Below are 26,038 nucleotides of genomic sequence, written 5' to 3'. Positions count from 1 at the left end.
TTTACTCAGGTGAGCGATTTAGGGCCATCATGGCCCTCTTGTTTAGAACTGTTATTGTATATTTTACCTCAATAATCATCAAGACATCAGTTTTCTGTACATAGAACAAATTAAACCAAACCTCATTCCTTGCACATTTCAGAACAGAATGACATGATGGAAGCTTAGTGAAAGTCAGGCATGAATTCTGTGGTAATTGTTCTTTTTGTATCTTTTGTCAGTATACACAAAGTAGATGGGATTTCACTTACAAGTTCTTTCAAACATTGCACATTTTTTATAGGAATAAGAGCAATACATGAAATCATGTGATCTTCTGTCTTGTATTAGCAAAAATATTTTATTTCTCAGCAGCTGGTCAAAATGATTTTAAAAGAACTTTGTCATTGGTATGTTTTAGGAAAAGACCAGGTTACCTGGCAAGAGGAAAAAACGAAAAAGTCTTGCTGCTTTGTCTCCATTGCAGCTGATCAAGGTTTGTTTAAGTAAATGTTAATGGTCAAGTACATATGAGTATCATTATAACGGTTTAGTTGTACAGATATGGAAAAGGAAAATTGACATTAAATAAAGAAGAATGCTATATGTTATTATTATAAGGGATCATAAATGTTTTTAAATCATATATGAATATGTTTTTTTTTATCAAGAAAATTATATACACAATATATAAATGATTAATGAATAACTTATTCAAGTTTACATGTATGGTCTAGAGTTGTAAATTCTGGTGTCTGCATAATTTCAACAAATGTAATACCGGTAGTATTATGTCTTTTTGTACTGGTCAGCAATATTTAAATATCATTTCAGAAGTGGTCAGATGATGAGCGGGGTTTCATGTGTGATGCAATGAATGAAGGAGCGTCTTGGACAGACTGTGTGAGAAAATTAAATACCCAATTTCAGTCAAACAGATCAGGTAAGTTTTTTGGTTATTCAGTTAACATTCAACATTTTTGTACTCTCATTAATGGTTGTCCTTTTCACATTGACATTATTTGTCATCGTCATAATTGAACATAGTCTATTTTTCAATCAAGAGTTGTGTGTTCAAATTATCATTCATGTTTAAATTTAAGCATGATTCATTATACAGTATCAGCAAAATTTTGAAATGGTATGAAATATACAAGTTTTGATGTGTACAATTGTTTTCATTTACATTTGTGGGCTATAAATATGATAACGATTTAAACCAATATTTACTATTGTTGCTGTTGTAATTAAATATATATTGTACATATTCATAACATTAATTTACAGTGAAGGCATGCAAGCTGCTTTAGAGTAGGATAAATAAATCAGTAACATTGAAGGATGCTACCTTGCAGACGGACTGGAGCCTCTGAGTGAGGTTTGTTATATTATTTTAATTTTGTACAGATGATCATCTTCATGTGTGTAAATATTGTATCAAATATTTATGTTCATAAACTGCTTATAATATACTGCTTATTTTTTAAATAGGCAATGTAGAAATAAAACAATACAATTTCTTTGCTTATATTCTTTTTTATTACGACACCTTTAAACGGTTGTTAAACCACACATGTGAATGTCTTCATCTTTATAAATCTGAGTTCACAACTTCAGGGACTATTGTACATTGAATACACCAGTGACTGAGGAGACTATATTAGAAGACATAAAATATGGTAAGTGTCATTGAACTGCCCAATATTGTTTTATTATTATTGTCTTTGTATAAATGTGGAGTGTCTTGTCATAGCATAACTTTAAACCCTGAACTAATTTCATTGTCTTGTGCATATGAAACATATGATGCTATTTATCTTTTAATCTACACAATATAACTTTAAATACAGTTGATCTCAAATGCTGGTTTTGTTGTTATCTTCATTAGTTGATGATGCAGAGTCAAGTGTTGGGATGAGAGATGCCTGCAGTGATATAACATGTACTAACCAGGGTTTGCGAGTCAAGTGTTGGGATGAGAGATGCCTGCAGTGATATAACATGAACTAACCAGGGTTTGCGAGTCAAGTGTTGGGATGAGAGATGCCTGCAGTGATATAACATGTACTAACCAGGGTTTGCGAGTCAAGTGTTGGGATGAGAGATGCCTGCAGATTTGCAAACCGTGGGAAGGTGATGTTACCATTTTATTTATGGCTTTACTCTTTTCCTTGTGCCAGGAAGATTCAGTAATTGTCCTTGTTCCACTTGAATGTCAGTTTTGTTTGATTGGCAAAATCCGTTGACAAGATAGGGCTTAGAGTAAAGCAATCCTTCTGTTCTTCATTTAGCTTCTACACTAAAATAAGTAATACCAAAAAGCGTTTTTCTCCATTGAAGCATGAATGTAGGATAAACAGTTGAAGAGGATGAAGGTCAGTTTGAAAATATTGTATACATCAGGGATGGGTGTACCATTGATGACTCAAATATGAGTGGTGTGCACACCAAGTTTGTCACACTGACGATTGCCCAACAGCAACCACTGGATCATGGGTATGTATTTATTCTATGAAATAGACTGAACTAAAAGTCTGAATTCAACAACTGATTGCTACATTTTTAACTGCTTTTTATTCCCTGTTACAATGCAGTTCTTTATATATACACAGTAAGCAGTTGTTTTAAAAAAGCAGAATAATTGCAGGAAGTAAATGGGTACATGACTTACTGTCCACTGTAAGGGTTCAAACATGCAGTGGTTGATACTGATATATATGTAATATGATATTGAATCAGTCTGACATATGTTTTTAAAACTTTATGTATCAGGGATGGAAGTGTATTCACCAGTGTAGATAGCATGTCTGCCGACCAGATAGATGCTCTAGATAGCCTACCAGTAGAAAGCAAGCGAAACCATCAGATCCTGGGTGTGTATTACCATCTAAACAATGCTATAAGTAAGCACACAATTGATTGTAAGATTCAAACTCTGGTTCAATAATTATTTCAAGGTAGTTGATTTTCTTCTCAGCTGTTTAATTTCTCACTTGCATATTGAAACTAGTCAAAAGCCCTGTTCTTTTATTAAATTCAGAAGATGTTAAACTGTTTATTAAGTTAGGTATATATTTTTTTTTTTTTTATCTATCAGGGATGGAAGTGTATTAGAATTTCCATTATGCACCAGTGGTGATGGTGTAGATAGCATGTCTGCCACACAGATAAATGCCATAGACAGCCAACCAGTAGCAACTTTGCAGACAAGACCACTAGATCCTAGGTGAGTATGTCCTTCACAGCAATGCTTTAGGTTTACATACATTTGATTGCTAATTGTTTAAGCTTGTAGTCCTTCCTCAACCGTTAAACCGTTGTAATCCTCTCTTAAATAGTACAGTTTCCCAATAGCCCTGTGTGAATTTGTGGGCAGGCGTGCAGTGTTCAGTATATTGCCCGCTCAATAATTTAACCCTTGAGCGCATGTATACGAGATACATAGCCCATTAGCAGATGTATACGCATCTGGCCGACCCTATCTACTACTGGATATAAACGCATCGCTCGCATATTTCAATAGGGTCATTTCAATCTTCAATTTTGCATCTTTCTTTTTGTAAACAATATCCTGGATGTTTATAAAACTAAAGCATAGCATTTTTGGAATTGATTTTCCCTTAAAAATATCATCTGCTAAATTTAGAAAGTAATTATTTATACTTCCAATCGCAGGTGTGATATCCCATTGTGACATAATAAGACCATTAGTATGGGTACTGTATGGAAAATCCCCAAATGCATTGATGCGTAAATCATTAAACATATTACGTCAGTTCAATTTACCATTAAAGCTGCACTCTCATAGATATACCAGTTTAACAACTTTTTTATTTCTTGTCTTGGAAAGAGCAAATATTTGGGTAAATATCTGCAAACCAATATTATAAGATTGCTGACAAATAATCAGATCGTAGATTTTCATATTTCCGTTTGAAAATTAATGTTTTATGGCTTAAACCGTTACTAACGGTTTAAGAAATATGCAGAAAACATCATTTTTTGAACTTTAATATAAAAATCTGCAATCTTATTTTTTGTCAGCAGTCTTATATAACTTGTTGACATAGATTTTCGCAAAAATGGGCTCGTTCCAAGACAAAAAAATCAATCTGTGAAAGTGCAGCTTTAAAATCAATAAAGATTATAATTATCTGAAGATAATATATTGTTTACAAACAATAGAAACAATAAGTAGCTGTGAAAATGGTGAGTAAATTTCCAGTGGAGCTAATAGATGTCCAGTATGGTTCCGGCCGTAAAATTGGTCAGGTAAACACATTTATGCAAGTGTATGGTAATCTAGATGCATTATTTTCATACTGGAAAAACATTTATCAGCTTTCTTTTTGTAAACAATTTTATTAGGGGGTATTTTTTATGAAGTTAAACAGACACCCTGGACTGGATCGCTTAGCTGGATGACACCGGATATTCCTGCCATATTGCTGTGTATTATACAAAAGAACATTAAATGTTGGCTTTTTAATACAGGTGGGTCTTTTTTATGATAGGGGTAATAAAATTGAGGTCAATCCCAGCATTTTTTTACCCTTTGATTTAATGAAATTATGACATTTCAAAGAAATGTTACAATTCCATCTTGGAAATGCATTCACAGATGAAATAAATAATTTAATATTTCATCATTGACACCATTTATTATATTATTTAATTATCTATAAAAAATGTATTCAGATAAAAAAGATTTGGCCACAATTATTTGAAGTAAAATTAAGTTTAAGGTCATACTGCTGTAATAATTTGCTCTTTTTCGATTCCCCTAAAATGCCTATACAGATAAGGACTGCTTATCAGTAAGTTTATGAAGTTAAACAGATACCCTGGACTGGATCACTCAGCTGGATGACACTGGATATTCCTGCCATATACTTGCTATATTGTATGCCAATGTAATGTCTTTTCGGAGCGGATTTTGTTTCCCAGCACAGTGACGTTTGATTGGAAATTAAGAGCAAGCTGAATTATCAAAACATTGCCAAATGAATCCTGTTCATGTAACTGATAATTCTAGGTAATATACAGGAAAACTTATACTAAATGATAATTAGTTGTTACAATATGAAAAGACATTATTTTTTTAAATTCCTTAGCTCAATTAGTCAGCAGCAACAGATTAATGATCATGGTTCTTCAGGTCATTCACTACCCCAACCAACAGATCACTTGTATGCTAAGATAAAGCAAAGCAAAAGACAAAGCATTCTTAATAAAAGATTGTTAAACCAAAAGCTCACAGTTAAAATACTCAATAAAGGATTGCCTAGGCCTAAAAAAAAAATTGTTTGGTTAGGGTTACATCCTTAAAAAAAATAGGTAGGGTAGGTAGGCTTTTTTTTTTTTTTTTATTTTTTTTTTTTTATTAGGTTTTATATAAGAACATAATTTTCATCATTGGAGAATGGTGTTAAAGCTATCTTCTGTACAAGCATTTAAGGTTTAAACTTAATATTAAAAAGCAATTAAAAAACTGACTATAAAAACGGTAGGGTCGGCGCCTATTCCGTAGGTAGGGTCGGGTAACCCAAACCAAATGTATTTTTTTTTAGGCCCTATAGAAGAAAATCAGGATTTTTTGGTCGGTGAACTGATCAGTCAATATAATTCAAGGCCTGAATTATTAAAGAAAAGAAAAATAGGCAAATTGTCTGTATTGATGAAGAAAGACTTTGATTCATTAAAAACTATTGAAATGAAAGACATTATTGAAGAATTTGAGGAAAATTTCCCAGTGAGAGCTTCTTCAACTTATATTGAGTATAATGTTGCCAAAATCAAAGAGAAATAATGAAAAGGCATTGGCAAACATTCTTCCAAGGTTGGGGTTAGTGTATAGTGTTATAATACAAGCGAGAATCCCTCAACTAAGCAGACTTCAGAGGGCTGTCGCCATGTGTCTTGCTGATAAAATATGTAAGTATTAGATCATCATTGTGGTGCATGGTCCATTAACATTTGATATCATAAAGGACTTTGATTATATCTTGTGCAATTACTGTAAATAAATGTTAGTTGTTTTTGTGACCAAATACGGCAGAGAATGGTTTTGAAGATAACTAATAAAGTAAGTTAGAAAAACAATAAAAAAACAATTGAATCATAAATTTATTTCTCCTATTGAACTGTCCATATACTGTAATTAAAAAGCAGTGAATTTGACCAAATAACCTACTGGCAACGGAGTTATAAGTCAATCCCTGTGGTACAAGGAAGTACACTCTGTGTCAAATGGAGAGATGTCAGTTCAAGTCTGGCCAGGGATCTTTAATACTCATTTCTGCTAATAGTGTTGGTCACTTTGTTATTTATTATGGGCATGTGTTTTAACTTTTATCATTGGATTTATCATGTGATGTTACAAGTCCAAAAAATGTTATTTCAATGGATTTCAAGGTGATTTTAAAAACTGTTTGGATACTATTAGGTATAAAAACTAAGCATTTAGTGTGTTTTTACCAGCATTGCAAATCCATAACATGTTGTATTTTTTAGTAAAATGAGGTGTCCTAATAAGGTTAAATTTCCTTTGAAGTATTCAGGATTTTATACTCCAAGACAGACAGTGTTCTAACAGTTGATGATGACTCTTTTTCACTTCATATTATTTGATACTTCTATGACTGATAATTGAATTTAATCACAAGGAAAAGAATAGAAACAAATCCACTAAAAACTTCAATATTCATTTAATTACTACAGTGAACTTATTGTACATTCATTTATCATAATTTTAATGAAGTCTTCAAATACTCGTAGTACAGCATTCATGAAAGAACTTCCTTGTGTTTTTTCAGGTGTATGACAGGCTGAATAGGATTGGTGTAAGTTCACCCTACTGTGTGACCAGAAATGTGATCAAAGAGGCAGGCTCCCAGTATTCAAAACATCTGACAGAGCGACTAAAGGAAGGCAAACAAATTCGGCTGATTGGTGACAATCTAAATTTTACTGTCGGTGTGAAAGAGGAGTCATCAAGCCACCACAGACATATGCATCACAGATTCACAAGTACAGCTCTGATATCTAAACACATGTATTTGTCTAACCAATGACCCCACAAATTGACATAGGGGACATTTCAATGGACCATTTACTTAATATCACTGACATTGAATTTGCAGAATTAAAAACTGATATTTGCAGTATTGTTGCGGATATTCTATCCAGCTTCCTACCACAATTGTCCTTTCTAAAAACTGATTTTCCAACACTTGGAAAACCTGAAGAATATTGTCAAACAGAAATTGTACCCCTCCCATGTCTCCCATTTAATGAAAACAAATATCAAGATGATGTAAAAATTCTGGAATGGTACCAATCTTTACTAACAAAGATTCTTGATAACTCAAACCAGGACAAAGCCACCAAATTTGTGATTGTGGGTGATCAACTGACCAGGGAAAGACTGTCAGAGGCTCTTCTTTTGAGGTTGAACAATGAAGACCCTGAAGACAGGTTCAACAACGTTGGCCGCTGTGTGTTTGAGTTTTTTTACTTGGGAATGAATTATTTGAAAAGAGCCATCTTCGATCGCCTTTGGAATGAAGATGGTAAGATTGAAGTTGGGACAATGCGAGGAGAGTGTGAGCGAATCTTCAGAAAAAAACGTTGATCCCAATGTGAACAAGAGCTATGAAGATGACAAAAGATTTGTTGTTAGGTAAGTAGAAGCTTATGTAGTGGAGGCAGCCATGGAGTTTTTCAATTTAGAAAACATTGATTCTTCGTTGGATGTTAGCATTGAGAGTTCTGAAGATAAGGATGAATGGGGCAAAGAAAGATTGATGCAGTTCGTGGAAGAATTCATATTCCCAGTCTGGACACATAGCAGGTAAGAGGAGTATGTATCTGAAGGTATGGAGAACTGTTCACAAGATGTCAATTTATAATTCTTTGAAAATAATAGCAATTGAAATATTCAAATTTAACATAAAATAAAAAATATTGTAAAGACAATCAGAATTGCATTACAAAGACTAAGGCATTGAACTACTGCTTAAACTAATTACATGTCATAAATGAATCATTATGTTGCTCCTTTGATTTCTTCAGAAATTCAATCATACAGGAATGTGCAATTTACACTTTCATCTGGAAAGAGGATTGACAGCACCATCATACAACCAAAAACAGCCATGTTGAGACCTAAACTACCAGACAAGAAAAAAGACTATTGACACTTTGTTTTGGAAGTAGGGATGACCTTTATCTACTTCGTAAAACTTGTAAAACAGTCCATTCGAGAAAAATTTCTACCTTTACTCAAGATGATAATACTCCAGTTAAGAGGTTCAAACGAAAAATCAAAATATGCCCGAGAAATATCAAGAATGCTCGTACAGCAATATTCTGTGATGGGAATAAGAGAGGCATTCCAAGTTTTTCAGGCATGTTTTGTCAGCAGCTCTGGTCTGCCTGACCAACATGTCCCTGCAGATCTGGTGCAAGAGTGGAATGTAAAAACTTCCAAAACACACATAAAGCACATGTTTGCAAATAAAACAGAAAAGAATATAACATACAGAACTGCAGCATTGCCAGGCATTAACCATATTGGCGAGAACATAGACCTACAGTTAGGAACTATGAAAAGAGCTAAAAAAACACAAGGAAAAAATGACCAGTGAGACATTTTAACAGTCATGAATGATCTAAGGAGAATCAGACCATTTAACCATACAGAGCAAAGAAAGTATGATGCTTTTTCAAAAATTAAAATGTCACCCACTGAGGATGTTGACATGGAGAAGTTTAAGGAATGGTTTGAGTTGAAGAAGTGGTCATTTCGACATTAACATGTCAAATGCCTAGAGGGTTTGCTTTTGAAGTCTTTGCAGGGAAACATCAGATTTACTAGTGAAGTTGTGCTAATCCCATAAATAATTTGGTTGATGATCTAGGCAATGTATCTAACTCTCAATTAAGTGATATTTTGCATGCCTAGGGGGGTATTAATAAAATGTCTTAATTCATTCAAAAACTTCAGTCAATTTTTTAAATTTTCTAAATCAAATGAAAAAAAATGTGTAAGTATGTTTTTTTCAATAAGTTCAATTGAAATAATGTATTTTGGAAGTTGTTTATTTTTTTATTTCATATGATCAAAAAGATACTAAAGTTGGGAAATGACTTAAGAAGTTTTATGAATACCGACTCCGTTTACCCTGTGATATTTAAATGTAAGGGAAAAAGTTAATGTGCAGAAAAAAAGAATGAACATTTTAACAGGAAAAATATAACAAAGCAACATTTTTTACCTGAAATAGTGGTATTGCACAATTGGATTTTTTAATTTTGATTTCAGTCTTTGCATTGATTGGTGCATATATAGAACTATGAAAATTCACGGAATGCATTCAAAATTGTTATTTGAGTTTATCATTTCTCATCATTTTGTTAACTGGCAGGGCAATGACATAACATTAAAGAAAATGTAACATGCACATATTTGTTCAGTAAACTTTTGCACAATTACTGCAGTTATCACAACTGTCAATATTTTGCTCGCTGACAACTTCATCACTGTGCCCAAAGTAGTTTAGAATAAACTTTCTCCTACAGCTGTCCAGGGATAGGTACTTCCTCACATGGTCACTAAGATTGACTTTGTTTGATGCAATGTCACTTTTGCTGTAGTTCACACAACTTTCATTTCTTCTTCCATCCCTGCCACATCTACCAATTTGCTGAATGAATGCTTAATTACATAAAAAGAGCAGTTAGCACAAAAAGTAACTATCACAAACGAAATAAAACAATGTAAACTTGCATCGGAAGTACATTGGTGTTACAATGCAAACTACAGATCATTCAACAGAAATTGAATGAATTAATTAAACAAATAAAATTTTCTTAAGCATTCCGATAAAATTTCTTTATAATGTCATGTAACAGTCTTTGAGATTCAAGCATCTTATTTCGATCCCATTTTATCCATTTAATTATTTGTATTACAAATACTTAACTCACTTTTAATATTGTTCGGTGGGGTGAGGTGTACTATGCGTCTTACATCTGGAATATCAACTCCCATTCCACAGGCTTCTGTAGCTTGAAGGAGTCCGATTAAACTGTCAGCATCAGCAATGCTTGTTTTCATCTGTACAGTAGTAGCATATTTGAATAATATGTTGAATTAATTTATTGCATACAGTTTATAATGTATTTATATGTGTTAAGCTTTATGAATTACAATACTATGACTCTTCTGGTTCAAACTAAAGCAAACAATACCAATTAAATAACTGAAATCTAAAGTTTAACCTTTTGTGCCTGGGGAGCATGGTATTGAGCCACCATACACCCTACATCAAAGACGATTTTTGCTCTAAGATGGACTAAGCCACACCATTTTAATGAGAGGTAAACTATTGTTTTCTCAAAACTCTGTTTTTTAAGTTTAAGTTCCTGCAGAAATTTGTCCAGAACTGCATACACAGAATCTTCAGCACTGTTTTGACCCCCAGTTGAAGGAGACCTCTCCTCAACTTGCAAAAATACATTTCTCCTGCAACAAGATAATTTAATCAGAAAACAGATGAAAAGAAAATATCCATTCCTAAAATATGCATGTATATGTCCATTAATGTTGTTTATCTGTTCTAGGGATAATGCCATGCTGTAAATACTTTCCTGAAATAAGTAACATTTTCATGTTTCACAGGTTCACAGCAGACAACCTGAGGTATGCAAAGTAGTAAATGTTATTTTAATTTCAAAAATTAAATAACTTCATACTTAAATACTTCAACAGACAAAACATTGTTATTATTAAAATTGAGGCTTTTTTTTCATTAAAAATGCACAATTACTCCTAAATAAGATTTAACATTTGAGTAATTGCATTGACTGTAATACAAATGTTTAATTATAACACAAAGGATGAACAAATGTCAACAACAATGGTTCTTATAAAGGATACCTAGTTTAATTAAAAAGAAATCTGCAGAAAACATGGCATTGCTGCCTTATAAGACGATAGTAGATTGCAGTAAATGTTTTTACATTCACTAGTTTTTAATATGATTGCTTGTTCAGCTATTAAATACACAATTATAATACTATTATCAGAAATTAGTATTTTCCATAAAATTAATGCATTATTTAGTAAGGAGTTTACATAAATGCATAACTTAGTAAGTGGTTGATGGTTTTTCACGATATTTATGCATGCTATACCTGTGTATGTATTGATTTTGAATAAGTGTCACTTTAGGTTTGTTTTAATTTTTTATTGGAATATTATAAAAATAACTTTACAGAAAATTTAAAGCAGCACTCACAGATTTAACCTTTTGACAACTTTGTTAATTTCATGTTCTGGAATGAGCCAATTTATGCGATGAAGTGCATGGCAACCAGTAATATAAGATGCTAACAAAAGATCAGATCGCAGATTTTCATATTTAAGTAAAAAAAAGGTTCTATGCATATTTCTTAAACCGCTAGTAATGCTTAAAAGACCATAGTTTGCTAATATTTAATTAAAAGTTGGCTCATTCCATGGCAAAAAACAACAAATTGTCCAAACGGTAAATTTGTGAGAGTGCAGCTTTAAGGGTAACATCTTGAAATAAAAGGGAATGAAAAATGGTAACCTTCTGCATTATTTTCTATATATATATATATATATTAAAAAGGTGTAAAGCCATATGGCTATTTAATGATTGACATGAAGTAAAGTTTCAGGTGGAGCTTTTTTCCACTCACTGCTCTAAAACAGAGGTTGATTTTCACACTATTGTTACAGGGAAATGCTTTACTTTATATGATGTCAATGATGATGATGATGATGATGATGATGATGATGATGATGATGATGATGATGACAACATTGATGATGATGATGATGATAATGATGATGATGATTTTGATGATGTTGATGAATCCTGAATTCATTTCTATAGCATCAACATACCTATCTGGCGATTCGGTTATGATGTTCACATTTGACATACTCAGATATGACATTATGAATTTTTGGGCTTCCTCCGTCGCAGTAGCAGTTAAAGCTAAGATTTTGGCATCCGTGAGGATCACACGAAGAGTTCCAATTTTAAGAAATGCTGGATGAAACTGTGAAGCTCCCCATGACGATATGCAGTGGGCTTCATCGACAATAATGTGTGACACCTGTAATAACAATACAGAACATACTTATAAAATATTTTATTATTTTAATTGTATCCATTAAGAAGGCAATCATCACACTTGTGTATGATATGCAGACATTCTAAAAACTGTCAAAACATTTGTTTCATTTCAATTTTTGAAATAAATGAAAAATACAATATGGGGTTCTTATGTTTTTGTCTCACTTTCATTAAGATACCGTTGTAATTATTGTGTTTGACAATTAAGATGCCCAATCCTGTAACATCTTTTTCAACTTGACATATACTAAATAAAGTGTTCAAATTCTTTTAAAAACATAATGTAAATATCAATAAAGATATTGTCAAGCAAATGGAAAAGTTAATTATTATCCCTGACCAGACTTGAACTGGTATCTCTGACTGCCTATGAAAGTCAGTGTATTTCATTGTACTACAAGGATTGTAAAATAATCTTACTTCATACATTTGCTTGAATCACTAATAGAACTTTCATCTGAAGAAAACACAATGAAAATGAAACTAAATGCTAACTGCATGCATGAATAGACAAACAACAAATGGATTGTGAAAGTTACTAACAGCATGTCAACACATATGTTTACATTGACAACCGTCGAGACATCCATCAGAAACTTCTTAAACACAGAGGTGAATGCTTGTTCAGGATGAACAAGGATGTACCGTATGGTACCATGTTCAAGTCCATCTCTGGCATGCTGAAATTTATTACACCACTTCATTTCATGTTAACTGTACATAACTGTAACGGCCAATATATTTTCAGAGATTGAAACAAAAAACATTAATCAACACAGAATTCACAAGTCAAACATTTTCGCACATTAGTTCAATCGTTCTACATTGATAGTGCAGTGACATTGCAGTGATATTATGCATTCCAGGCTTGCTCATTATCAGAAGTTTATATAGCAGGGCTAAGTGTTTAAAGATTTGATGCTAAACAGTATAAGAATTCAGGCTTATTCATCCAAAAGTCTAATTTCGATGACTGAGAATGCCTTAATTTAAATATTGAAAGACTAAAAGCTCACATTTTTTTGGCTTTCAACAACTCGAGGATATGTATTGAAAATGAAATTTTAAAAAACCCAAAACACTCGGAAGCACTCATTTTTAACTTAGAGTAACTAAGAGTAAAATGCCCATTCAGAAAAAATTAATGACTGCATCATCTACAAATACTTATTAAAACGGCTAGATAGCTACATGTAGGATTAAATCTACACAGTTTATCCAGATAATATGTTATACCTGGGTATCTGCTCATGTTGGGTTACATAAGTTGAACCATCTTGAGGCCCTAGTTTACACCTAAGGTTAGTCTAAAATAATAGACGTGTTATACGGGATTCTTCCAATCCCTAACGAAGGATTTGCCATATCAAAAATCTAAAAAAAATCCGTCAACGTACAATTATTTGGACTACACCTAAGGTGTAAGATTTACATGCTATATAAATGCACTGAAAAGTTAATGTGCTTTCAAAAATAACACAACTCATACGATATTGTTTGAACTTTGATAACATAAAAATGCATCACATGAAAAAAAAAACACTAAATGCCGACATTTACCAAAATTTCCTCTTTGCTTAAACTTTCCAACTTTAAGAGAAAGACTGCAGCTGTTGCTCTATTATATAGTTCAAAGGATTTATAACGATCGCCACTGAGTTGTTCTCTTTCGGAACATTCTCAATAATTACTGTTTGCCAAACCCTGTCGGTATACCGTAAGACACAAAGTGTATCGCGAACAACTGCTGATGCTATTGCTTGTTGTTGTTTTGGTCTTAGCGGAGCCGCCATCTTGTTGCCACTGACAACAAACGCGCACCTGTCGATCCGGATTGGCGCATACCTGTCGTTATATGTTTGCAGAAAAAGTAACGTAGGGTAGGCTAACAGTCTTCATTGTTCCTGAAGGTCGACGAGAGAGTTGGTTTGGGAAAGTGAAAACTTTAGTTTTCATTTCTTTAGTAGTTTTGAGAAGATATTCATGATAGAGTAGCAATTTTATGTAAGTATAGATGTTTAATCATAAATAAGAAGTAGAAGTTGAATTGGCATTGTCGATGGATTTACATTTGTTTTTTTTTGTCACGAGGTTTTCTTGGTAACATTCTTCTTTCTAAATTTTATCATGGCTATCATTGAACTATTATTTTTGCATGTTCACATATTGTAAGATGCACTTTATTTCACAGTATAGTCCAGCACTGGATACTTGTGAGAGAGGAGCGAGCACGGAGGGTCTAAATACAGTACCATAGATATCAACCATTTATGTGAGTACAGAGAAACATAATGTGTATCAATTTAAATAAATGACTGTGTATTTTATTCATTTAAAGTTATTTTTACCAAAGTATTTGTGTTAGTTTAAGACTGAACTGCCAGACTTTTATATGCCAGGAGAATGAGTTATCTCATTGATATCATTACAGGAACATATCATTTATTCACATTTTTTCATCTGATAGCCATCCTTTTACTTTTTCTGGTGATCTACTTCACTTCCTGACTTTTTCTACATTGTGTCTGGGAATCTGCTAATTTTGTTCAAGAATATGTAGTGTACTGTAGACAAAATTTCAAGTGTAGATTATAGAGTTATGTATTATGGTAGATTTACAAAAATGTATTATGGTAGATTTACAAAATTAGTCTGGGTAATTGCACATTTTGTCTCGGCGTGTGTCATGTAAACATCTTGACTATTATTTTAAGCCAATCTGACCTTCAATATATGTTATAATTTGAATTTGAGGTGTTATTAGAAATAACATATTTAGATTTCAGAAAATCTTCAGGATAATTGCAGTAATTAACATTTATATTTCAGGTTTAGTGTGAATTAAGTGTTATACACATTTCTAGGTGTTTGATTTATTTTGAAAATTTGCTAGAATATTATAAAAGGGTAAAATCTGGACAGTAATAAGTATTTCTTTGCAGAGCTGCAGTTAATTTAGTATTTTGAAATACCATAAATTTGAATTCTTTGCGTATCTTTCAATTTTTGAAGTCACAGACTATTCGCGTCGCGTCGAAAACCAGTAATTAAATTAAACAATTTAAATTATTTGAACTAAATATAATACTAATTTAATTTGTTAATATTTAATCTGATATTAATTAAGCAGATCACATATTTTGGAAATTAGTATTAAAAATATTTAGTCTGGTTTCATATATCTATTTTATAGTCTGATTGCATACTCAATTACATAATTTTAGTCTGGCTACAAGGTATAAATGAATTAAATTTATTAATCAGATTGCATTGATATTTTGACATAGACACAATTAGGAAATAGACTGGATTCATGTAGACTGGTATTTAAAAAAAGAAAAGAAAGTAGACTGATGTATTGATACTGAGATATGATTCAGTTATACTGCAGTTTATTCAACAGGTTAGTGTTGTATTGAATGTTGATTTGCATTGAGTGACATTTGTGAAATCATATAAATTTGTATAATTAATTGAATAAAAATATATTGAATGGTGTGTTTGGTTTTACATTTGACATTTATTTTGTGTTGAGATTTTATTTGGTATTTTATATTTTCATTTGTATTGTGGAAATACTAATGTGAAGTGGATACTTAGGGATAATGCTGACATATTAAAGTATGGTGTACAAGTTAAGATATATTCAGTTAGTCTTTGCATAAATTTTGTAATATATATCAGAGGTTGCGCAAGAATTTACAAAATTTGCATTGAAATATTAGTTGAATAATTTCAATAATAAATATGGAGGATGAAGAAGAACAGAATCGCCTGAAACAATTGAAGGAGTTGAATATTAGACCTAAGGCAGGCTCTTAAGAGGATCTGTTAACATGGTTGACTTTTTAGAGGAGAAACAACAGTGAAGAAGGAAGCAGAGGTAGGAAAAGAGGGTAAGACCAGTAATGTAGGAAGTAGTATGATGATGGCGGTACCACATAATTTAAGAATTTCAACATTTTATGGAGATGTGGGTACAGTAACAAAAGAAGAAGCTTATAATACTTGGACATTTGAAGTAAATAGTTTGAAAGCATCGCATACATATAAGGAAGGGGCAATATAACAGGCTGTGAGAAGATCACTGAAGGGTGAAAGCGAGTAAGATTATGGTAAGATTAGGCATTGATGCAACATTGACAGACATTTTACAGAAATTTGAAAGTGTTTGTGGTACAGTTGATACTAAGGAGACATTGCTTGCAAATTTTTATGATGCAAAACAACAGTCTGAAGAAGACATTACAGAATGGTCATGTAGACTGGAAGAATTATTAAGTAAGGCTAGAGAAATGAATATGTTGACAGTGGTTAAAGTAAATGATATGTTGAGATCCATGCTATGGAGAGGAATTAAACCTGAGTTAAAAGCAATTTGTGGGTACAAGTTTGATCAAATACAAGATTTTGATAGATTGATGGTTGAATTGAGAAAGATGGAAATAGAACATTCATTTTCTAGTTTAGGTAAGGTAACACAAACTCAGAACAGAGTACAACAAGAACATGATTTACAGAAAGAAGTGGAAGAATTAAAAGGGGCAGTTGGGGGAATATCGGCAAATATAAAGAACATGCATGAGACATTAGCTAAGGTAGCGGCTGAACAAATTGCAGCCAACAGTTATGTTCCAAAATATCAGAGACATTGGACCGACTCCAGCCCAGGTATGTCAGTTAATCAGAACACACAAAGGTTCAGAGGTAGTAGGGGTTACAGAGGTAGAGGTAGTAGGGGAAATAGAATACATAGAGGAGGTCGTGGCTATGATGGTCGAAGGAACCAAGAGACTAGGTATAGTAGTTTTGAAAATGGTCAAGAACAAGGATTTAGCAGGGAAGGCCCAGAAGACAATCGAACAGGGTATACATCAGGTAATGAAGGTTACAGTAGAGATAGGTTCATGAAGGGGATATTTTGTTACAATTGCAACCAGGAAGGTCATTTTCAATGGCAGTGTACATTCAGGGAGGATCATTTAAACCACTAAGGGTCCTCATGAATAGCTTATGATAGACCAGGTAGGAGATAAAAACCGTCTAAAAGAAAAACTTATTGGGGATAGTAATCGCAAATTTTAATTAATGGGGTTTCAACACTAGGGCTTATTGATACAGGTAGTTGTGTATCTACAATGACTCATAAATTTTACAACAAATATTTGGCATCATATACTGAGATACAGCCATTGGATTTTATTCTTAAAGTAGAATGTGCAGATGGGAGAGAGTTACCATATTTAGGTTTTGTACAATGCAATGTTGATACGAAGGGAGTTCATGACATTAAAGTTGAAAGTGGATTATTTTTGATAGTCAATGATAGTGATAACATTGAACGTGTACCAATCTTAATTGGCACAAACATTTTGGGAAATCTGATGGGACAGTCTAAAGAGAAATATGGTGAGAGATATTTACAACTTTCAAAATTACACAATGCTTGGTATTTTGCATTAAGAGCTATTTCAATCAAAGATAAAGCATTGAAGAAAAACAATAACAGGATAGGACTTGTTAAGTCAGCTGAAACTGGAACTTGGATTTTGAAGCCAAACAGTAGTACATATATAACTGTGAAAGGATATATTGACAGTCAAATGGAATATTTTCCATCATGTATTATTACTGAAAGTTCGGAATTTTCTAATATGCCAAAAGAAATTGATCTTACACTGTATGTACTAGTTATCAATCTGGTAGGGGAAATTTTATTAATATTCATTTGTCAAATGTGACCAATAGAACAGTTACAGTTCAGCCAAAAGATTTTATTTGTGAAATTCAGCCAGTTACAATTGAAGATCATGTTGAAAGTTCAGTGAAAGCAGAAGGTAATATTTTTGATCAGATAAAACTGGGTAATCAGGAATTAACAAAAGACCAAATAAATGCATTAAAATCATTGTTAGAGAATTATAATGATGTTTTTTCAAAACATGACAATGATATTGGTCATTACACTGGCGTAAAACATGAAAATCATCTGAGCGATGATAGACCGTTTAAGCAAAGGAATAGGAGGATTGTGCCAGCTATGATAACAGAAGTTAGGCAGCATTTAGAGCAATTGTTAGCAGCTGGGATCATTCGTCGTAGCTATTCACCTTACGCATTAAATGTCGTACTTTGTAGAAAGAAATCAGGAGTATTAAGAATGTGTGTTGACTATAGGTTATTGAATTCAAGGACTGTCCGAGATCAATATGCTCTACCTAGGGTTGAAGATATATTAGATGCAATGAAAGGGTCAAAATATTTTTCTGTTTTGGATATGAAAAGTGGATATCACCAGATTGAAATCAGTGAACATCATAAGGCTAGGACAGATTTACAGTAGGCTTGCTAGTTGTTTTTTTAGTTTAATAGATTACCATTTGGACTTAGTAACAGCCCTTCTACCTACAAAAGAATTATGGAACAGTGCTTAGGAGACCTAAATATGAAGATTTGTGCAATTTTTCTTGATGATCTCATAATTTTTTCAGAAACTTTTGAACAACACTTAAATTATTTTTAACAGATTAAGGGAAATACAATTTGAAATTAACACCAAAGGAATGTGAATTCTTACAGAAGAAAGTCAAATATGTAGGATATGTTGTCTCAGAAGATGGGATCGCGGCTGACCCAGACAAGATGAAAAAAGATTCAAGAATGGCCGACACCAGAAAACCCAGAAGGTGTCAGAAAATTTGTAGGTTTTGCAGGATTTTATAGAAAATATATCAAAGATTTTAGCAAAATTGTTAGACCATTGTATGAAGTAATGCCTGAACAGAACAAGAAAAGCAGTAAGAAGATTAAATCTAGTGAAAATTTTGAATGGGGTCCAAATCAAAAGAAGTCTTTCAATGAACTGAAATTGAAGCTTACTACAGCACCAATATTGGGATACCCTGATGTTTAATCAACATCAAAGTTAGATGCTGCAGGGCAAACATGGGTTTCAAGTTTAAGTCTCTATGATTTCAATAGTATTTACAAGCCTGGAGCTCAGAATAAGGCAGATCCACTCTCAAGATATCCACATAGTAAAACAATTGAAATAGATAATACTGCCATAAGAGCTCTATGTTCTAGCATTCATAAACCAATTGTTATGGCATCAGAACCATTGAATATCATGGAAGCTACAGAAATGGGGATTTTAACATCACAGCTGGATGTTCGGGAGATAAGGAAGGCACAAAAAGATGACAAGATATTATCAGTATGGATGGTAGGTATAACGGATAAAGTAATGCCTAAAAGACATATTACCATGAATAATAGATTACATAGAACAATGTCAAGACACTGGAAACATTTTAAACTAGTTAGAGGAGTTTTATACAAGGAATTTTATGAAAAGGAGGAAAGAAGGTACAATTGGTTTTACCGGCAAAAAGAAGCTTTGAAAGGTTGCCATGATGATATTGGACACCCAGGAATTGAAAGAATAACTATGGTTATAAGAGAAAGATTTTATTGGCCGGGAATGACACAGGAAATTGAAGAATATGTAAAATCATGTAGTAGGTGTGTTAGAAGAAAGAGTAACTTGAATCAGAAAGTACCATTGGTAAACATTTCTAGTACATATCCATTAGAACTTGTTTGCATGGATATTTTGAAATGTAAATGTAAAGGTGGTGTATCAAATGTGCTGGTAATTACCGATCATTATACTAGATTTGCACAAGCATTTTCAACAAAAAATCAAACGGCTAAAACAACAGCAGAGGTATTTTTTAACAATTTTGTATTGAAATATGTATTTCCAACAAGAATGTTGACTGATCAAGGAGTAAACTTTGAAAGTGAATTAATGAAAGAATCATGTAATTTATCTGGAATAGAGAAATCTAGAACATCAATTTACAACCCTAAAATGTAATGGAATGACTGAAAGATTTAATAAAACACTCATTGGAATGCTTGGAACACTAGAAGGAACAAAAGCAGGATTGGAAGAATTATGTACTACCAATAGTATATGCATACAATGCTATACCACATGAGAGGTTAAAGAAGGTACATGAGATAGCTGAGAAATATGCAGATAAATCTAGGAGTGAACAGAAGTACCAATATGACAAAAAAGCAAAGGTGGCTGAGTTAAAGATAGGGGACAGAGTAATAGTCAAAGTGTTGAATTTTGAAGGTCCACATAAACTGGCCGATAAATCTGAAGATGAAATCTACGAGGTGGTACGTAAACCAAATTTGGACATCCCAGTTTTTGAAGTACGATCGCCTACTGGACGAGAAAAAGTATTAAATAAGAACCATTTATTTCAAGTTTCAGAATTATTTGAAAGAAAGGATGATAGTGTTGTCGAAGTTGATAATACTAAAGAAAACACTAGAAAGAGAAAGCTTCAGGAGACAAAAGAGAAAATGGATACTAACAGGGAGAAAAGTGACGTCACTGAGAGGGATTCAAATGATGATATGGCAATCATGTTATTCTATGGTGTAGATAGGGACGCCCACAACACTGATGAAGCCCAAGTAGTAGAGAATGTAGAAGATCAAGATCAGATTACTCAGGTAGAGACCAATGATGAGAACCATTAAGTAGAAACTGTTGAAGTAGAAGATGGACATATTGAAGATCAAGCTGATGTCGTAGAGCAGGAGGGGATAGCAGATCGACATCAACATGACAATCAGCCGGTTGATCCTCCTCTTCAAGAAGTACCGATAGACGAGCCAGAGGAGCCGCAGGAGCTTAGGAGATCAACACGACGAACAAGACCACCAGATTGGTACCGGAATGTGATTTCACACAGTAAAAATGTTTACTGGGTTCAGTGTTATTTTAAACATGTTGAGCTATGTATTGTGTTTTAAATTAAATGTGTACAGTGAATTATTGTCAGTATTTCAACAAACATTTGCATGACAATAATATATACAGAGTGTATTCACCAGACATTGTATTGATGATTAACACAAGTATATTAACTAGGCTACATATATGCTTTGTTGGTTTGTTGTCAAATAATTTGTGTTTATGCATTAACAGGTTGTATAGTTTTACATTATTATGTAGGAGAATCAATTCTGAATTTATAGTTAAGTGCATTATTAATGCCATGGTTTATCTGTTTTACAGATGCTGATTAGTATATATTGGCATATATATATTAATATTTTATATTTTGTGCTTTATATAAGGTATCAGACTGATGTACAGCAGATGGACATTGGAGTTGAAGATTTATACCATATTATGCTTTGTCATTTCATGTGCAGGTATTTGTTAACACAGATATATGTATTACATGATTATAGATCAAGAAGTAGAAATTAAGCCTCATTGATTATACTCAATATTTTGTATATTTCAGCAACATATTGTATTATATTCTGATGAATTGCTTTGTTCATCAAAATTGAAGGTCTTGATTGTTTAAGCATTTGGGTCAGGTTTGCAGGATGTGTCAGAGACATAATTTGCTTGTAAATAGATATATAGTGTAGTTTTGTACATTAGAGTATCTTTCTGGTATTTGAAATCTCAAATGTCGGGACGTCATTTTATGGCAGGGGGAGTATGTGACCCTCTCGTTAGTGATACGTTTTATCATCAACATATCAGTAGTATGTAACCCTAATACTGTGCGATTGAGTCTTTGTTTCTTGCTGAGTCACATTGTTCTTGAAGGTAGCATGAACCATTGATTTTTTAAATATTGAAATATTTTAATGAAATTTTGCACACCTATTATTCAATTTAAGAGAAGTTCAGAACAGTTGAAATTTTCAAATATGACCAAAAAATGAATTTTTAATGATTTTTGAAAATCGTTACCAACTCTCTAGTAAAAAAAGCCTTGTTTTTCAACCCGAAAACTGGTAAATTGGCCTAAAACAGCTGTAAGATGTTGTTTACCAGCTGTAAAACTGTTTTCTGTAACTCTTTTATGTAATCATGGTAGTATAAATTCTATTTAACCATCTTTGGAAAACACAATTGGAAGATATTTGTCTATGAAAAGCATTAAATGATACAATTTATATATAGAATATTGGTGAATTGTCAACTTGGAAATGAAAGTTAAGATGTAATTGCAGCTTGCATGGACTTTGCACTTTTCAATTTTGATCTTAAATGTTTATATATATCTTTAACAGGAGAGAAACAAACAAAAAAAGTATTTGAATTACAAAATTATTTAATTTTCTGCTTGTAGCATGACTATAAAATGATATATGTCATTTTGAAATCTTAGCCACAATATTAGTATCACTTTATTAACCAAACACTTCCTTTAAATACATTAAATGTTGATACCAGAATGATGCAATGAATAACACTTGATGAAAGTCAAAGCATTAATGTTTAAGTTCCATTAATCTAAAATATTACCATATTTAATTTTATTTTACTGAATTAGAATACCTAACTAAAAACGTCATACATAATTAAAGTTTTAATATAAAGCTTTTCATTATTTCACTTACAATTTATTACAAAAATTAAAACAGTATCAAATTCAATCAAAACAAAGTAGATAAATTGAAACACATCCCTTTAAGCAAACTTTTAAATATTCATCCGAAATAGTTGACGTCCGAAATATATACACACTTGAATTTTCAGGTTTTATTGATACTGAGCATTTCTGCAGTAAAGAAACCAAAATAAGCATTTTTCACAAAAATATGCAAACCTTAACACTAAAACTTATTATACACAATTTTTTTTTACTAATATGCCTAAAGTCAATGGTTTCTTCTATCCCAATGCATCCAAACAGGTTTATACAATGGTCAAATTTTAATATTTTACAGCCCATGCATGTGGATTATTTTGCATTTCTTTAAAGAATGGGTATGAAACTATACTTATTTTATATTTTTGCATTGGTGCAGAATCTTTAACCCATTTTTAACAAAATCAAAAAAATTCAAAAAAAAATATTTTCCAGTATTTTTTGCAATTTTTTATTTGAGAATAGCGTGCACCACAAGATCAAAGTATCAACTTAAACCATCAGTCGTTTGTTTTGCTTCAAACTATTGTTTTAACACCTTAAAATGGCGTAAATGGAACCCACTAAAATCCTTCCATTTTGTTACCAGTTTTTGGACAGTGAAAATAGTGTCAATTTGAGTTGTCACCCTTGTGGTTCATGCTATTGAAGGTCGACGAGAGAGTTGGTTTGGGAAAGTGAAAACTAAAGTTTTCATTTCTTTAGTAGTTTTGAGAAGATATTCATGATAGAGTAGCAATTTTATGTAAGTATAGATGTTAAATTATTATTAGAAGTAGACGTTGGCATTTGGTTAAATTGGCATTGTCGATGGATTTACATTTGGGTTTTTGTCACGAGGTTTTCTTGGTTACATTCTTCTTTCTAAATTCTATCATGGCTATCAGTGAAATATTATATTTGCATGTTCACATATTGTAAGATGCACTTTATTTCACAGTATAGTCCAGCACTGGATACTTGTGAGAGAGGAGCGAGCACGGAGGGTCTAAATACAGTACCATAGATATCAACCATTTATGTGAGTACAGAGAAACATGATGAGCATCAATTTAAATAAATGACTGTGTATTTTATTCATTTAGTTATTTTTGACAAAGTATTTGTGTTTATTTAAGACTGAACTGCCAGACTTTCATATGTCAGGAGAATGAGTTATCTCATTGATATCATTACAGGTGAGGAACATATCATTTAATGATTTATATGTGAAAGGTATATTGATATAACTTAAACGTTAATTTGTACTTAATATGTTTTTGTTGATTTGATATATTTCAGGGTTTCGCATATCTCCAGTCGGGAACCCCTTGATATATATAGATATAAATATGCGTATTGACTTTGACGGTGTATATTATACCTAAATAAATTGAACCAGTGCATCCGGGGTCGGTTACATTTGTCGTTGACCATAAAGTCTTAACAGTTAAGAATTATGCATAAAATATGCCAATGACACTTTGACAACATACATTTGAATACATAACAAAAATAGGTATTGGATGGAGAAAACGACAAACAGTAGAAATGATCAAAAAACGTTTTTATAAAGTCGTACTTTTCTCCATTGCATGTATGATGTTTTTGAAAATATGGCAGAGTAAACAAATAAATACATTGTCACCTGAGTATATGCAGCAATACGATGGAAGTACAGATACTTTAGGAAGTGCACCCTACAGAGACGTAACTTCGAGAGAACATGTGCCTTCTGATTCTGTGCAGATGTTTAAAGAGGAGAGTTCTAAAAGTTGTGTTAAACGTTTCCCTAAAGCAATAATACCCGGCGTGGCTAAATGCGGAACGTTTGCATTGCTTTATTTCCTAAGGAAGCACCCACAAATTGCAGCACGCGTGTTGACAGATAAGGAACCCAATTTCTTTTCGCGTAGAGGATCATATCACGAAAGATACAACGAGTTGTTTGAATTTCTGTCTGAAATCAATCCAGAAGAAAGATTATTAAACATAACGTCACAGCAGTGGAATTATTCAAACGAGAATGGCAACTTTAAACGGCCATCGGACCTGGATCTTTACCGAGAAATTATGCCATGTAGCTACAGCAACCAAATCACGATGGAAAAATCTCCAACGTATTTTTTGTCCAAATTTGCAGCTGAACGAATAAAGGCTTTGGACGCAAACATAAAACTGATTTTTATAGTGAAGGAACCGGTGGAGAGGATACTGTCTCATATTGCTATGTTCAATGACCTTGGCAAAAATGATTCTAATTTGTCAGTGGAAAATACTGTATTCGCAAAATCAGCGGACAGAAGTAACAAGACCGTTGATGGAGATGCTACGGTCATTACGATTTCAGATTACCAGTTGCATATACGATCTTGGTTGGATCATTTCCGGCGTGAACAAATACTGTTCATTGATGGAGATGAAATGGTGCGATACCCCTTAGGTGAGTTAAAGAAAGTGGAACAGTTTCTTGATATCAAACCATTCTTTAATCGATCGATGTTTAAATATAACGAATCGAAAGGGAAATATTGTTTCGTGAATGGAAAAGACAGTGAAAGCGAATGTCTACGGAAAGGTAAAGGAAGAGAACATCCGAAGATCAACGCTGAAACGAGAAAACTTCTTCAAGAGTATTTCGCTCCAAAAAATGAACAATTTTTCCGTTTAGTGAACAGAACATTTGACTGGTGAAACTTCTTATAAATGTTTTTGGGTGTGTAATAAAACATCCCTCATGTGGGTTTGCACAGGTTTGTGTTGAACTTGGAATTATTTCCATTCCATAAAGAAGTACCTGATATAATACTAAAGTATAAAATATATACCAAATTTTATACAGTCTGAAATGCGAACAACCTGTGTTTGCTTGAATATTTTGTCATTGCGTAGGAAATTTAATAAATGTTTTTCTTTTGACCTACATTAATAAAGGTAATATAGTGTGTTTTGATAATATGCTTAAACTTTTATTGAATGTCTCTTATGTTTGTGTCAATCACTATTTGAATGGTAATATATGCGCTGAGTAAGTTCATTTTAAAACGCATACAGATTTTCCAAATTAAGTCCAATTTGATGCACGGAAATTTGAACTTTTAACTTCATTTTTATGTTTTAATGAGTGTGCCAGTTGGGCCGCATTTGAGCAGATACATTATAGAACTGCATAAAGCTGAATTTAAACTCTATTTGCATGTTTTGGACTTAAATGCAGAACGTGTATATATATATATATATATATATATATATATATATATATATATATATTATATATATATATATATATATATATATATATATATATATATATATATATATATATATATATATATATACACATTTATAAAATGTATCACACTCGATTTTAGTATCGTCAATTTGAATATCAACACCGCACATATGTTGCTATACCTG

At 32.5% G+C, this 26,038-nt stretch overlaps 2 protein-coding genes across 2 annotated transcripts; one reads left to right on the top strand and one right to left on the bottom strand.

Moving 5' to 3' along the window:
• Positions 1-9,452: 9,452 nt before the first annotated feature.
• LOC128235959 (uncharacterized) lies at positions 9,453-13,945 on the bottom strand. Its single transcript, XM_052950744.1, has 6 exons — positions 13,856-13,945; positions 12,719-12,832; positions 11,918-12,132; positions 10,309-10,507; positions 9,970-10,099; positions 9,453-9,697 (listed from the first exon to the last, which is right to left on the bottom strand). Exons 1-6 carry the CDS (start codon positions 13,943-13,945, stop codon positions 9,453-9,455), a joined length of 993 nt encoding a protein of 330 aa, XP_052806704.1.
• Positions 13,946-14,017: 72 nt separating this feature from the next.
• Positions 14,018-25,781, top strand: LOC128236066 (heparan sulfate glucosamine 3-O-sulfotransferase 1-like). Its single transcript, XM_052950886.1, has 4 exons — positions 14,018-14,156; positions 14,344-14,424; positions 23,583-23,663; positions 23,924-25,781. The coding sequence occupies exon 4, from the start codon at positions 24,173-24,175 to the stop codon at positions 25,313-25,315; it is 1,143 nt and encodes a 380-aa protein (XP_052806846.1). The 5' UTR covers positions 14,018-14,156; positions 14,344-14,424; positions 23,583-23,663; positions 23,924-24,172; the 3' UTR covers positions 25,316-25,781.
• Positions 25,782-26,038: the final 257 nt, after the last annotated feature.

The sequence above is a fragment of the Mya arenaria genome, chromosome 5, assembly GCF_026914265.1.
Source record: "Mya arenaria isolate MELC-2E11 chromosome 5, ASM2691426v1".
NCBI lineage: Eukaryota > Metazoa > Mollusca > Bivalvia > Myida > Myidae > Mya > Mya arenaria.
This window is presented reverse-complemented; position numbering and strand designations above follow the sequence as displayed.